The sequence below is a fragment of the Dicentrarchus labrax genome, unplaced genomic scaffold (assembly GCF_905237075.1).
Source record: "Dicentrarchus labrax unplaced genomic scaffold, dlabrax2021, whole genome shotgun sequence".
Taxonomy (NCBI): Eukaryota; Metazoa; Chordata; class Actinopteri; family Moronidae; genus Dicentrarchus; species Dicentrarchus labrax.
In genome coordinates, this window is record NW_026136719.1 from 14,598,612 (window position 1) to 14,615,511 (window position 16,900).

Sequence of the window (16,900 nt, forward strand, 5' to 3'; positions counted from 1 at the left end):
AACATTTAATACATGGTTTGAAACACACTATATTGTAGTTGTATGCAGATGTAGCTAAGTGTTTATTAGTGGAGGCTGGGATATACAACAGTACCATGTTACCATTTACTGTTTGTCATAGATGTAATTATGTACTATGAAATAAAAGGGGAACCATATTAAATACATTAAAATGTTTTTTTTTTTTTAATGGAAAATAGAATTCTAACAACATTTATACGGATGTATCTATCCCCTGCATTCTGTTTGTCTTGAATGTATACACACACTCCCATCAGTGGTAATCGGTTTCGGCAGCGTGGTGTGTCGTTTATGGCTCTGTCTGCCTCCATCACACCTGTGACTTCATGTAGCCAGAGGCTGCTTTCATAACAGCCATCTGCAGAAGGACAGTGGGCTGTATACTTCAGTCACACTGCACTACAGACATGCAGCACTCAAGCTATTTCAGGTCTCAAAATGCATTAAGGCCTTTTCACTGTTACATTATTGTAGTGTATTCATTTATATATACGACAAGTCAGATGTAGTGACACAAAATTCAGCTTATTGTCTTCTAGGCTTTAATCTTCTTTGGTATATGTTCAGACCTAAACATTTGGGCAACATGTCCTGTTGTGCATTTTGCTTCCACAAGACTTCTGAGCTGATGCCTGTTTATCCTCCAAGCTTTCAACAAGATCCAAAAAACAATCTTCTGATATTGGAAAAAAAAATGTGGTCCCATAGTCATTTTGGTGCCACTCAGCTCATATTTGCATAAAGTACAGTGATGCATGAAAAACAAAGAGGGTGTGGTGACGCTGGTGTCCACTGCTGATGTGCGTTGGTAAGTGAGGTTGAAAACATTCTCATCTTTAACAGGATCAGCAAACCACAAGGCAGCATGCAGGCAAACAGTCTCCTCTAATAATGTCGGTGCCTTCACCACAAATATTCTATGACATTTAAGTGGGAGTGTCATGTTGAAAGGTGTTCTTGTTTGTTGTATTTGAAAGATTTTTAAAAATAAACATACAGAAAAAGAGGTATAACCAGCCAAAAATACTACCTGCCATTAGAACTTAGTGTGAGCCACTAATTCCACTTGAGTTTAGACAAACAAGTGGTTTGGAGTATAATAGAACTGAGTAGAATAGGCAGCAGAAGGTATATAACATATATATATATATATATATGTATATAGCATTGTTCTCTAGCATATTAAAGTGAAGACTGAAGCCCTGTCCTCATGCTGCAAGTGTGGTCAAAATGTTACATTCATGTATTTGTATTCTGAAATAAGAAAAGTAGGTGTTGACTCCAGGATCATCGATGGACGTTAAAACCTACAATGCTGAAGGTTACATGTGTAAAAGAAACTTAAGAAATAATAAATATACCTGTTTGCTACAGTATTGTGGTAACCAGAAATGTACTTTCCTTTTATATATATATATATATATATATATATAAATGATTGAGTCTAAATTATTTGGAGTACATATGTTTGCCACTGTTTATACAACATCTATACAATTTTGAGGAATATTGCATGCATACCTTTAAGCACATGTCTTTAGGGTATTAATATAATATATATATAATGCAAAATAATGCATCTAATTCATCACACCCATATATTCCACCACCACTTTCATCTTACTATGTTTATTTCTGTCTAAAACTAATTTAATATAAACATCCCAATAAGATTGCATCACCATCAGGATTCAGGAAGAACATTTATGCCTATTTGGTTGACCTGACCTGACAGGCTCACAGCTGTCCTTCCTCTTCCTCCTTATGGCAAACAAACACCTCCGACTGCACAGGCAGCACTCAGACTTACATAATCAAGACTGCCTGACATCACTCTACTGTCCATTGATATGTTTCACCCATTTTTCAGAATTAGTTACGATTCATTCAAGACTAACATCCCACTGTGTACCTCAATTATATACAAAAATATAAAATATAAAAATATTTTTTGACAGTATAGCATAAATGCTGTGGAAAATTGGATGACGATAAACCATGATGAGGCACTGCAAAAGTGCCGTCAGCTGCTTGCCTCTCGCCTTGAGGAGCTGATGATGCTACACCTCAATATACAGAGTCACAATGTTCAGCACAGGATGAGGATGATAGAAGGTTGCTATGGTAACTTGGTGGCAAAAATCAACAGCTTTCAAATCAAATATTTGGTATTATTTTCTTGGTTGTGCTTTAGTCCCATTTAGCACCACATATACTTATATATTATTATATATACAAGTGTTCTAGCAGATGAAAAATCTTGTGATGGACCAGAAAAAATTGCCACAGAAGTCGAAGATGAGATAGGCAGAGGAGAGACTCAAAACAACTTCATGAGGAGATTGCAATCCAGTTGGCAGGCTATTTTGACTAGGATTTTGATGGCGTTTCTTTTTTGTGTGACCAGCACCAGCGTCCCCTTTAGACAGATGAATAAACGGCAAAGTCTGACAGCAGAATTACAGCATATGGCAGAGGAGACATCAAGCAGCTTAAAATAAAAAACAATCAGCTGGAGCAACTTCTGAACTCCACTTATCAAAAAATTCAAACCTGGAAAAACTGAACCTGCTTCTGAACAAATCACTGCACATCATCAGCCTGGCGTCTGCAGAAAGCAAACTGTCACATCTGTTGTTTTGTTTGTTATGCAACACTGGATATGATATGCCCATATGTATCAATATTATAAATCCCATTATGCTGCCACTTGAAATGAGAGTACGCTTTCTTCTGCCCACATTTCACTGGTGGAATAAAATGACAGATTAGTCGGAGATTATGTGAATCAGGAGGTTTGTGCTCGACATGTAATGCCTGCTACACATACTGAAAGTAATGTTATATGCTACATCAGGTTAATAAGAACTATGTTAATACCTCTAATTGTCTTATTATAAATTCATTTTCAAAATAAGGATCTATATCAACCACAGTATGAGAATGAACAAACACTTGCAATATATATAGCAATGGCTATATAATTACTAACTTTTATGTAAATCCATTTCTGTTTGTACTCCCTTTTAGTGGCATACGCAACCTCACCATTGTATACCAAATAGGAGTCACAACCGATTATTGTGAGGTTATTGTGAGGTTATGCAAGACCTGCTCATAACATAACACAGTTAATAGTGCCACAATTTCCTGAAGTTTCCATATGCAGGTTAAAATTACACACAGTTATACAGTATGTGCACCGCACTGTATACAGTAGAGTAAAGAAGCCTTGCACCACCTTGCACAGAGGAAATGCCTTTGGCAGCCAATCTTACGCTGAGTAAAAGCGGATAAAATTTGTATCACTTAAGCACTTGGGGTCTTTCTCTGCCTTCTTCACAGGTTTGTAAACGGCTTTTTTCACCCAGGTCATTTAACTGGTTTTCAATTAGATTTAAGTCGGAGTTTTGGCATGTGTGTCTACAGGGCTTTCATGATGTTGCTATGAAGTTATTCCAGTGTTGATGTCTCCTGTGTGTTAGCAGTCACAGTCCTGTTAGTATGGTCTATCAGGAAGTGTAATGCAGGTTTCCTTTCAAGAATTTCCCTATATTTGTCTTAATTCACTCGGGTTGATCCATACATGCCGCCCCCATGGGATAATGCTGCCATCAGCACGCTTCAGAGAAAGCTTCGAAATGCTTGGCTTCTAGCAAACTCAAGAACCTTTTTATCTCTTGCCCTATGAAATGCCTTTTAACAAATTCCAGGCTGTTATATGCCTTTTTTCCAGGGGTTGCTTTCTTCTTTTAACATGTAAAAGGTTTTGGTAATCTCATGTTTTATTCATATCTAAATTAATAGGTCTGCTGATGTGCCGACAGTGAAAGTGCACTTCCCTAGACCTACTGACAACAAACAAATTATGTTTGGTAAGGCTTTACGTAACTCAACTCGGGCTGTTAGACTTCAATTTCAATAAATCTGTCAAAAGAATTTAACTAAAAGAAATTTGCTTTCAAATTTAGATATGAGTTTACGTATCTAAATGACAATTATATTTGAATTATAAATGAAATAAAAATAAATAAAAGGGAAATCTACTGTTGTCATATAACTAACAAAACATGAGCAAACCAATGAATGTACGTACTAAATCTATTTGAGCATTTCTTGAGTTATCCTACACAGTTACGTTCTACCTGTGAGTAACAGTAATTATTATTCTAAGCCCTTTAGTAACTTCGCTATCTGTCTGTGTAATGCTTCATAGCATTGGATTTATCTATATTTATCTTCTTTACTGAGGTCCATGTTTTAACTGAAATTAAAAATGAAAGATTTGACAAAATGGTAAATTCAAGCATTTAAACACATCTATTTATTAATTATACTAAGAGGCACTCACTGGGCTTCTATGTTTATTAAAAAAGGCCCCTATAAATAGTATTTTCTCGCTTTGAGGGAAAGCTTTAAATCATGTTCTTGAATTTGACCAATGACCCAGAAACCATCTTTGCTTTACCTTGTAACATTCAGGGTTGATTAGTTTTGAGACCAAAGACCCAGAAGGCATTGGATGACTCCTCCTCCTCAAGCCTATAAAATCTCCAATAGCTTCATTAGCTTCGCCATCTGAAAAAAAACACAAATATCCGAAAAAAAAAACCCACAAATCATGTTTGTAAATGTCATCTATATAAAGTAAAAAGACAAACTGCCCCAGAGTCTAAATGTCAAAATAAATATTTGGGTTCACAGTGGATTGAGTGGGAGAAAAAGTCCTGTAATGTTCTGATAACATCCCACGTTTGATTTTGCTGAATAACAACAGTATGTAGACAGGAAGCATTTGGTCAATTAATAGATAAATCAATCACCAGAAAATAGCCATGCTAGCGGCTCTGTCAGTTGAAATATTTAGTTTGCAGCAAAGTGATGGACCAACACAAACAGCTGGTTCCAATTCTCTCCAATGTGACGATTTACAGTTTTTCTCTGTTTCATTTGAAACGTTGGCTTCTGGACTGTTGTTTGGATAAAACAAGCAATTGGAAGAGATAACCTTGGTCTCTGGGAACTTGCAATTTTGCCGAAATTTTATAAACTGAGCAATTATTTAAAAAAAACTAATTACTAAGCCCTGGCTGATTGATGTAGCTTCATTACTTAGTGAGGAAGAAAGCCAAGCCATGTAGACAATCAGTCCATTTTCCCTCCTCTGTTCTTCTGCATTAGCATTGTTTTGGTTACACGTGTTGCGTACAGATATTACAAAGGCAGAATGTGCCTTTTTGTCCATTCTTTTTCTTTCTTCGTTTCTCTCCCTCTGCAGTCGAACAACTAATTCCCTCCTCCTTACTGGCTGTATGTGTATTCCCAAGACATCTGCAGTCTACAGTTAACAGTTCATTAGTGTGCTGGTAAGTCACCATGTCTGTGGTAGAAAAACAATGCTTGAATTCTAAAGCCTTCATACTGACCTTGTGAATAAATAGTAGATAGATATTATACCCGTCCTGACCTTCCTTTTCCTATTAGCTTTTAGATTGTATCAAAGTACGGCACAGATAGCATCTCAGGACTCAGTGCTGCCTCGTAGCTATGATCAATGTTATATGAGGAAACAGTACATTTATGTGGCCATCAGCTTTAAAGTTTTGCTTGTCTGAAAGCCAGGCCTCACTTCACCTCTCCTCCCCTTGTGACACCACATACGGGATACAAGCCAGTCTGTGCTTGGCCCCAGGAGAGGGAGAAGGAGGCGCCTGGCAGCTCACAGCTGATCCTCACAGTACTGCTGCCTTCACTGGGTATGTCTAATGACCACTGCAGGCGGTGTTGTGATAGGCTAGGAAGGCATCTCAATGTGTCAACGAGTGAGAAAAAAACCCAAGAATAACAATAAAAGCAACAGCCTCCACCAATGGGAGGCTATGATACCACAATACCCACAGCTAATAAGAGGAGGGGAGTGATAGTTCAGTTGAGGTGAAGAGGACTTGAGGGGCTTTCTCTATTGCTGGAGGGAACATAGCAAAGTCATCTTAGTTCTTTCAAGGCTAAAAAAAATCTCTTAAAGGATCAGAACTCTGCTGTGTTCGCTGCTGCTACAGATGATTAGGAAGGACCAGTTGACTACTCTGCTTAAGTTTTTCTTCAGGACTGTGAAAAATTATTATTGTACGTCCAAGTAAAAGCTACTGCAGTTCTTTACACTGTGTAGTTGTACCTTAAAGCATATCTTCCAGTCTGTGTGAATCATTCACATGAACAAATTCTGTTCTCCGCATTTACACAAGAAGAAAAGCGACTTTGTTGAGATGTGGGGATGCTACACTGTGCATTTATATTCAACACAAGTGCATTATTCCAACCCTGCTCTCACAGCCTGAGTTTTTATAACTGTAATACAATGAGAAAAGGGGCAAAACATTAATGTAATCTCTCTAAAAGGTACAGGTTTCTTTCATCTTTGCTTCAAGGTTGTTTGGTGCAGGAAAAAGAGACTGGTTTCAAACAGCCAATTTCAACCTGACCAAAGGTGACAACATAGCAGATCAAGCAGTCGGTATGGTCCATCCTCTGGGGTCTATGACTAGAGCAGACTCAGTGACTCTCAAATCTTCAAAGATTACCCAGAAGTCTTTAAAAAGCACCATTATTTATTTATTAATTGTGTTATAACAGTATTTGTATTCCACTTGCGAATCTCCCACACTTCAACAAATATCATTTATATACACAATACTGAATCAATCGCTACATTAGGCAGCTTTCTACAATGTCAGCTTCAGATAGCAGTAAAACTGAAAACATCAGAAATGTCAATAGAAATTATGTAATGTCACATCTGCAAATGGCACAATGCTCTCCTGTGGTATACCAAAGCACACCAAGGGGCTTTATATTTATCAACCCAGCAACAATGAGCTTTGTGGAACGTTTCTATTGTGGAGTCAAATCATAACTAGGGATGTCCCACTCAGGTTTCAGCGGAGTGTTTATTTCCATTGTCTCCACATCTTTTGTGCTAATTACATTAACTAATTACTTTTATTGGCTTTTGTTTGCAGGACTTTTGTTGCACTTGCAGAGGCGTGTTGAGTGTGGAGTTTTACTGTGGGCGGGGCTACCCGTGCTCTGCACCTGCTCTCTCTGATATACGGCGGAAAGGAGGAGGTGCGAGAGAGTTGCACTGTGCATGTAAGCTTTGTGAGTAAAAACAGCCAATCCTAATACCAATTATGCCTTGATTGGTGGCAATACGGATCATTGAAATTGGATCAGGACATCTCTTATTATAATTTTCTTTGAGCAGGGAAGTGAATAAGAGAACATTTGTGGGTAATGTAGTGTATCTCAGTTGCCAGGGACAGGACCTTGAAAGAGAGCTTACAAAGACTCACCATGAGATCTTCTCTCACACACCAAATAACACTTAGTTGCTGTTATTGCGATTGAGTGTATATTTCTGCAGTAGAATAACATATAACATCAGCAAATAATGCATCAACATTTCAATGTATGTTTCAGCTCTTGTTATTAGACAATAGTTGCTATTTTATGCATATAAAATAATAAAACAGGTTACATTATTTTCTTTATGTCTATGTTTGTTAACAGGTTTGTGTTTGAAGAGTTCAAGCACTTTGGTGTCAGTATGCACTTGAGATTCACCTTCTGCTGTTACACTGTAACAAAGCATACACATCTGAAATGAGGTTATAAATAAACCTCAGCTTCTTAAGATGGAGATACAACATCAAAGCCTTATTGTTAACTTTGTCATCATGTTCAAGTAAAACGTGAGAAGCTGAGATTTGGTGCATTCAGCATTTGACAAATATGGTTTTAACAACGTTCATACCATATCTCATCCTGGAAATCAAGAAGGACGAACGGACAATCATAAATATTCAGCATTCATAACAGTTCAGGAAGAGTTGAAGGTCATTGCCTAGTTGGAGGAGATGGCAGCTACAGGTGGAGTGTCTGTGTTAACGTTTACCATCTCTTTCAGCAGCCACGGCCTATGAGTCGACACATCTGCTCCCCTGTGATCTGCCCCGACTGCCTCTGATACACTGCTGAAACCCTGTTCTCTGTAAAAAATAAAAAATATATATATAGTTTGTAGGGAAGGAGAATATAGTGCTGATAATGAAAGAATGTTTTCCAGAGTTGAAACACAAAGGCAATGAATGCACTAGAGGAAAACTGTGGAAACAGTTCATCATGCAGTTTGAGCACAACTGCCTCATTAAGCACAGAGTTGAACTAGTGTTGCTGTCAAATACTACTGTACGAGTAGGCTGATGCTCAGGAGAGAAACATTTTTAACAACACTAAAGGATAAATACAGTTTATTATGCTCTTATTTACATAGATTGGGCTATCATTGCCAGCAGTTTTAAGCAATTGCTGAGATCTGGAAACACAAAAAAAGTCACATGGGGCAAAATCAGAGTTGAAAAGGGCCGGTAAATATCCCATAAAATTACAGCATTTACAGTGAGGTCAAAGCTGAACTGGGAAATATACATCGTAATTGACTATTCTGTAACCAAGAATAATAAATGGAGGTTAGCTTAAAACCCGTCTGATTGTCTGAGTGCTTGTGTTTTTTGCTCTGCAGACTTTTCAGCAAATCATTGGATGATATTTTCAATAATAACTCCAATGTTGTAATAAACAACAAACCTTTCATTATTAAAAAAGAACCCATGTAAAGATCCTTAAATCTCAACTGAAAGATTTGCCCTGACTTTAATTCCCATTCAGTTATACTCACTTAAGAAGTTGTTCTAATTCTCGCTTTATCTTCGTCACTATGGGTGGACCCTGGTAGGTCAAAGCTGAGTAAAGTTGAACCAGTGAGGCACCAGCGCGGATCTTATCCATAGCATCCTGTCCACTGGCCACACCACCGATTCCAACAATTGGTACTTTACCTACAAAAAAATGATTACAAGTGTATTTTATATGCACTGGCTTGATAGAAGTGGACAGAAAACACAGGTGTGTAAATACGTACCTTTAGTGAGGTTGTACATCTCTCTCACAGTCTTAGTAGAGAGGTCTTTGAGAGGCTGGCCGCTTAGCCCACCAACCTCAGACTTATGTGGATCCTGAAGAGTTTCTGGTCTGGAAATTGTGGTGTTAGACACCATTAAACCATCCACTCCCAGCTGAAAACATAGAATGTATGTAAAAGGCCAGGAAGTGAGCGACGCGTGTGTCTATGTCAGGAGCAGAGCTGATGTATGTACAGTATGTATACATGTGGCACACAGACCTCTAATGTGAAATGTACTGTGACAAAAAGAAAGTGGTGTTTAAATTGGGCTTTCTTTGTCCTCCTTGATGTCTCTTCCATTAAGGTTTGTCTCCTTCCCGCTCCAGTAAAGAGAAATACCAAAAACACAACCTACTGAATGGGTGATTAGGTTACCAGAGAGAAGGAAAGGAGCCAGATGTTTTTAAATGGTCCCGGTTAACAGTGTGTGGTTAAACAATGTTCTGCTGAGGTGGAAAATTGTCAAGCCAATTGTAATAGCGAGCACCCTTAGTAAAAACAGTCAGCTGAGGTATGGAGCAGCAAATAACAATTGTGACTTACTGAATCATGCTGAAAAGCTCACCAATCCCCTTTTACTAAAGACATCTGACACATGGTGAAGCCAAACTTACATTTGATCACTGGACAACAACAGGTCTCACTTTACATATTTTTTATTTACCATAAGATTGTTGTGCAAAGCAAAGATGCAACTAAAGTTATATTAGGTAACAGTTTTATCATTGTAGTTGCATTGGATTGTATAGCAGCCACTTTGCCTGAGAATCTAAGAAGAATTGGTAAACACTTTTTTTTTTCCTCAACACTTGATTACACTTTTTTAAATATTATTTTAATGTGTGCATTTATTTAATTCCCTGTACTTCTATTTAATTGTAGTGCTGAAATGTTTCAAATTGTTTCTCCCAGATGTACATAATCAATCGATTAAAAAGTTGGTTTTACATTATATGTCCCCTTTAAAGCACTTTTTTTCCACAGATGCTGTATATTTAAAGTTTATTAAAGTTTTTTAGTTAGTAGTACCTAAAGGGTGATTGTAGTGATGCTAAAGTTCAATTGTTTGAACTGAGTCTCATTTATCTGACCAGCGACGCAACTGTCATTCAAACAAGAAGGTGGCTGCACCCTGGTAATGGGTGTGTGCAGTTTGCATACGAGCATCTGACAAGGGTAACTCTACTGTCGCCTCAGGAAAGGACCTGAACTTGAGTTCTGGTTTCTCTTGCAAAGAGTTTGTATGATTTTCACTGTATTCTTCAGAAGGGACACTTCAAAAACACTACAGATTCAATATTTAATTCAATAAAAGCAGAATGTGTACTTTTTCTTTTGATATTTAGCCAGATTGCCAAAAACAATTATTCCTTCAAAGTCAAACAATCCCATCAGGCAAGAGAATTTAATAATACAAATTGAAAGGGATGAAAATAAATTAGAGCATAATGAAATTAAATAAAGAACAAGCAAGAAAATAAAATCAAAAAGGCACAAATAGGAAATTAAATAACAAAAAATAACTTTCTACCTCAGTGACAACATCCGCAATGTCTTGTTTGTCCTGTGCAGTGAGGTCAGGAGCGATTTTCACCAGGACTGGAGGTTTGCATTCTCCCTGCAGGGCATCACGCTCCTTCAACACCTGAGCAGATTGTATGAGAATGTGAGTACATCAGGTGAGGGGGCAGAGAGAGCTACAACTACTGGAAACTGCACAGAAAGACCAGTGTACTGGATGATAGTGAACAAATGACAAATAATACAGAATAGTTACTTCATTTCAGAAGCCTCTGCAAATTAAAACATTTTTTCACACCATGACGTGTACCTGGGGATGGGGTAACATTTCCTTTCGAATCCCTTACCGAATCTTTTTAGGTAGCGTGTTTGGTGGGGATATGTCCTTTTTTTATTTCACGCAGTATCATACCTAAACCTCGGGTATTCTACTCTGCTGAAAGGATGCAGGGCTTTCGTCAGATATTTTGTCACTGCTCTTTGACATTCATTAACCCTTTCCTCATTCTTCCCTTCGCTGCGAGGGCATTTGCTCCTCGCTGACGGTGGGCTGTAAAAATAACACAGTGGAGATAATAATAATTGAATCTAAATAATTGATACTTCATCACTAAGAAAATATCCACTAAGAAAATATCCACTAAATAATTGTTCTGCATGTGTGATGTTACCTGAAGTTGAATTTAGCGTTTAGTGGATCAATTTAACAGAAAATTGTCAGTACAAAGCAAGAATAGAAGAATTTTCCGTCCTTTTTAGGGTTTTCCGAGGTAGTTCTTTCATTCTTTCTGATTTGGGTACCTAATTTTGCCAAGCTTGTTATGTACCTTTAAGAAGTTATTTTAATAATAAAGTATTTTGGGGGTTGTGTGGGAATACAATTACATTCATACTGCAATATGTGGAACCAACAAACACAAAAATAATGTGTAATTTTGAATCTTGTTATATATTGAATAACATAATTTGGTTTTGTGACAGATTTTTGTTTGTTTTGTGGGTTACAGTCATCCACATCACTGTGGCCACATAACATCTTGTATAAAACCTAATCACCTGAATAAAGCTTTGTACTTTGCCTGAGACAGCTCTCTGTGACTGCTGACGGTAATTGTATAGAAGTGTAGGTATATGTTTAGTGTAGAAATCTCTCTTTATTCCAGAAAATTCCACAACAGCTGGCTATTTTCTTTCAAATTACTTTAAAGAATTATTTATACTTAAGATCAACTGTATATGATGATGGACTAACTTTCACTTGTAATTTAAAAGGCCAGTTCAGTCACTTTTGCGGGGTAAAGGCTGAGCAATGAGGCCAGGTGACGATTGTGTGTATTTTTGTCACTTCTGGGTCTCTGGGTAGTTTCATGAACATTCGGACAGTCTTACCATTTGTAGGAGCTGGTGGAGCTCAGCCTTCCCCTGTAGATTCCGGAGACCTGGCGTATTAGGACTGCTGACGTTGACCACCAGGTAGTCTGCCAGCGGGCCCAGCACTCTCACCCCTTCTAAGTAATCTGCCCCTGCGTCCTGGGACAGCTTGTTCTTCCCCAGGTTGATGCCCAGGGGAAGGCCAGCTATAAACACAGACACACAGACACACAGACATACACACACACACACACACACACACACACACACACACACACACACATGCAAAAACACATACAAACACACAAATAGGAAAGTTCAGACAAGCACAAACACAGGCTGCATCATCAGACACATGACTCAACTGGGGCAGAGGCTGCTGTATGGATCAGACACAATAAAACAAGGACAGGTCATAATCATTAAAATAAAATAGAACAGAATAAGTAGAGCAGTAAATAATAAATGCACAAAAAAAAAAAAAAGGACAGATTTATATCAGACCTATTGTAGTAATAAAACTGAAAGCAACACCATTTTTAGAAAAATAAAGGTTGAAATTGAAATAAGTAATCCACAGAACATTGCCTGCTAACCTTTAGTTTGCTGTTCCTGTGTGCCTCCCCTGGCCTTCAGCCTCTGTTGTGCTTCGGCCAAACCACAGCTGTTGAATCCATATCTGGTGAGAAACACACACAGATAAAGATATGAGAGGCTGCTCAAAAACAAACTGAAAAATAATGATTTTTTTTTTACCACTTTTTACACTTTATTTTGAGTGATAATGATGAAATACTGATATACTGGACAAACAGGGAAACCAGTTTTAATTTCCCATTACAATTGTTTACATTCTGGGGCCAAGAAAACCCTAAAGTAATCAAAGCCTTCAGTAAATACATAATGACATTAAAATGTTCTCATATTCTAGGTTCTCCTGACATTATAAACCATTATAAACTAGCCACTATAAACCTACATAAAAGCCCATTCACACAAACGTGATATACCATTAAAAACGCCCGAATACATAGCATTTTGTTATGAGCAAGTGGATTCTGTATGATTGTGGCTCCATGAATCATCTCCCATAGAGCCAGAGGTGGAACCCAAAGTGACATCCAAGATGCCGGATTATTTCCATATTTTTCTATCATGTTGTCTTTGCATTACACATTTGCTTTAGTGCTTTCACATATACTAATTACTGCTTTCTAAATGATATCTAACTTTAAAACTAGGTCATGCTTAGAATGAACCTAATCAAGCGTCCTAAATATACAAAATTATTATAAAAACATCTATAGAATGTGAATATAAAACATTGTTCAAGCTTTTAATTCAGAGGCAAACTGCTGAAATAACTCATAAAAGCAAATTAACATAAATCAATTAAATAAAGAAAGAGCTTGTTAAGAAAGATTTCCTTCATTTAGCTCATTCAAAGTCTGTGTTGCAAATTAAAACAGCAAAGAAAATAAGCGAAACCGTTAAACCCTGCAGGCGCATTATCATTTTGCACATACTTGCACATACTGAGCAATGTGAAAGAGAACATTATACAGTAACATTACCGCCTCCTGCTCCTTTGTTTTCCAGCCTCAAGGATTTTAACATACACTAAGAGTAATATGGCTCCTTTACAGTTATATAAATTGAATGAATCCTTTGTGATATGCAACTGAAAAGTCAGGCGTTAAGATACGGAAAATCGTTGATGGAAAAAAAAGTAATAAATTGCTACTATAAAGCTAGAGATGGGTAAATACACTGTCTATTCAACCTTACCTGTTAATAATTGCCTGATCTGTAGTGAGTCGAAACACACGTGGTTTGGGGTTCCCCTCCTGAGGTTTGGGAGTGATTGTGCCCACTTCAACAAAGCCAAAACCCACTTTGTACAACCCGTCTACAGCCTCTCCGTGCTTGTCGAAGCCTGCGGCAATCCCAATAGGGTTTTTGAACTTTAATCCCAGGACGTTGACTTCCTGTAGACACAGAAAGTCTTTAAACAGTGTTTAGAATCAATAGGACATATCTCTGAGCTGAAAGTAAGTTTACACAATTACCAATGATGCAGGGTCCTGGTAACGGTTCAGAGGAACCAGACCCAGACCAATCATCTTCACTGCCAACACATGCGCCGTCTCTGCCCCCACAATCCTCTGCAGCAGGGGCATCAGCTGGTTGGCATAGAAACGCTCATCTCCAACCGCAGTGAGGTAGGAGGCAAACAGGAGGCTTCCTGAGCTGATGACCTTCACTGCATCTTTTAATTGCTTCTGTTGACAGGAGCATTAAAAATAATAAAACTGTGTTTACAAAAGGGACTCACGTCAGGCATTAATTAATGTGAATATACTGGTAATAGGTCAATGACAGCATTTGTAACGTTTCCACAATAACCAGAGTTTGTATGCAGTTTTTTTCCCTAAATATCAGGTTAATATCTAGAGCGGTTGTTTGGAGAGTACTGAAAGAAACAAACCACATGGCCATTACACACCACATTGTGCATGCGACACCAGAAAGGCTAATGGGACACCAATGGAACTGAGCCATTGTTAACGCTAATTACTTACACCTGTGCTTTTCCTGCTCTGACTAGTCAAAATGTCCGCTGCAGAAACGGTCCACTGGAGGGACTTTGTTGGTGTCTGTTGTGCTTCAAGTTGAGGAGTTTAAACCCGCAATAGTCGTTTTTCACAGCAGCCATTTTGACATGAAATGGTGGCGTAAACAAGGGTGTTACTAGTGATACCAATTAATGCTCCGTTTCCATTCAGTTCAGACCGAGTCAGGGTGCTGCTACTGTTGGCTCGCTGGAAAGAATCTGCTACACTAAATCTGTGTTACAGGTCGGAAAACATTCTCTAATGGATGATAAAGTACTCCATAGAGCTTAAAGAGAGCTATAGTGTTATTTCTCTGTGGGTTCATTCTTTCTTTCAAAGAGGTGTAATCATTCAGAATAATTGCAGACACCTGCATGGATGGAACTAGGATGGACGGGGCTTCAAAGATTACAAGATTGAGGCATTTACATGACAATAGTGGAATTCTATCCTCCCCAGCATAATCAGTGGACATTTAAATGCGCTTGGTGAATTGACACGGTTTGTGATGTGTAATATAACTCAGGAAAGTGGCATATAAATGATATGCTGATTAAGCAAGTCTGTCACTGATGTTAAAAGAATACCTTTCAATCAACTTTCCCTGCAGATATCTGCCTTACAGCACATACTCACAAGCAATCAGCAAACTTCTACATCAAAGCTGAAATATGAAGCCTAATGTAGTTTAAAAAGTTGAAAAATGGTAAAACAGTGTTTGTGGTTATTAAGATTTTGAGGGAGGCAGTTAGTTATATCTGAATTAATCTTAAGCTTAGCCACATGAATGCCTCAAAACAAACAGGAAAAGCCAAACAAAGTAGAAAACCTGCAAGCCATGGAAGTACTTAGACCCCTTTAATTAACTTAAACTAATAGTACCACAGAGTAAAAGTACTCTAGTTAAAAGTAAAAGTCCTACATTTGAAACTCTACTCGAGTGAAGTAATACCAGCAAAATATAGATACTTAAAGTATATAAGTGCACATATACAAAATGGCCCAGAGAGTTACATTATGGAGACTTCAAAATGCCAAAAGATCATTTGTACAAGTTATTATTGTGTGAAACAAGATAGAAATGATTTTCCTCCTGTTAGTTTTGTTGCATGACAATTTACAACTTTATCATTCTTATAAATACACAATGACGTCCCATAAATCCCAGCACTGCACTGCTGTACTGAAAACACCTGGGTGGGTTTGTGGGGCGTCTCATGCATCATATTTAATAAGTTGATCATATGTTTTGTATGCAGAAATCAAAGTAACTAGTAACTGTAGCGGTCAAATACATGTAATGAAATGAAGAAGTACAATATCTACATTTGAATTGTATTAGACTGCAAGTACAAAATAGCACAAACTGGACATAAGTAAAGTGGAAGCACAGTATTTGACCCACGTCTGCTTGTGCTGAATGAAGATTACTGACACTGTCCATCATCTTCACTGACTCAATACTATCAGCTGGTGTTTAGAGCTAATATATACTGTCAATGGTTTAGAGGTAATCTTTGGAGGAGACTATAGTGACTTATGTTACTGCTTTCTGTGTGACAGCTGAACCCTTAGCATACATCTAAATACATGAATCAAAATCATCTGTTTGTGTGGTTGTTTTTTTTTAATGACCGTGCCGATTATCAAAGGGAAAGTAAAGCTGATCGCGAAGACAACACCACTGCATGTGTTTCTGTGTCCACATAAGACACAGCAAAGCTAACCTGCAGTGCTTCCTGGTTTAACCTTTTATACGCTGTCAATGGGCTCAACCGAGCTATCACAGAGGAAACACACGTTTATTGGCGACGTTTCAAATCCTCTCATTCTGAAACAACAACCCCAAAAACATATAAGCTTGTCTCTGAAATACCTTCAGATGTCCCGCCATGGATGCAGTACTGTCATTGCATTAAAGGGCACTGAAAGCGTTTCCTAACATGTTACACAAACACACGCGGTTACCGCTTCCTACACATCTTCTCGCGATATTTCCCTGCCTGGCTGTGGCAGGGGGAGAGATGTTGCCCATTCAATTATGCAGAAGTGCTTCTCGAGAGGCTATATAAGTGCAGTGAATGTATAGGGTGATTTCATTTGAGAATAAGATATCTATTTTTAAAGAAACCATCATTATAATACATATATGATAACAATATACTGTATTTTTTCCATGATAACTGAAAATAAAGTAGTAGAGTCAGTTTGGTCAGTTGAAGGAAGCCTCAGCATGACCTTCATTGATAACAAGTGGCTCCTTCACACTTTGCATCTTGTTTGAGTGTCTGCAGTGATTTTCCTAATCTATTGAGAACATATGCAGAGTTTTTCTGGAGAAAGCTCCCTA

The 16,900-nt window shown here is 37.9% G+C and overlaps 1 protein-coding gene across 1 annotated transcript; it reads right to left on the minus strand.

The window, feature by feature from the left end:
• Positions 1-6,609: 6,609 nt before the first annotated feature.
• Positions 6,610-16,530, minus strand: dhodh (dihydroorotate dehydrogenase). The gene is made up of 9 exons (XM_051379871.1): positions 16,427-16,530; positions 14,005-14,217; positions 13,724-13,923; positions 12,532-12,614; positions 11,954-12,141; positions 10,575-10,688; positions 9,002-9,155; positions 8,759-8,918; positions 6,610-8,069 (listed from the first exon to the last, which is right to left on the minus strand). Exons 1-9 carry the CDS (start codon positions 16,442-16,444, stop codon positions 7,925-7,927), a joined length of 1,275 nt encoding a protein of 424 aa, XP_051235831.1. The 5' UTR covers positions 16,445-16,530; the 3' UTR covers positions 6,610-7,924.
• Positions 16,531-16,900: the final 370 nt, after the last annotated feature.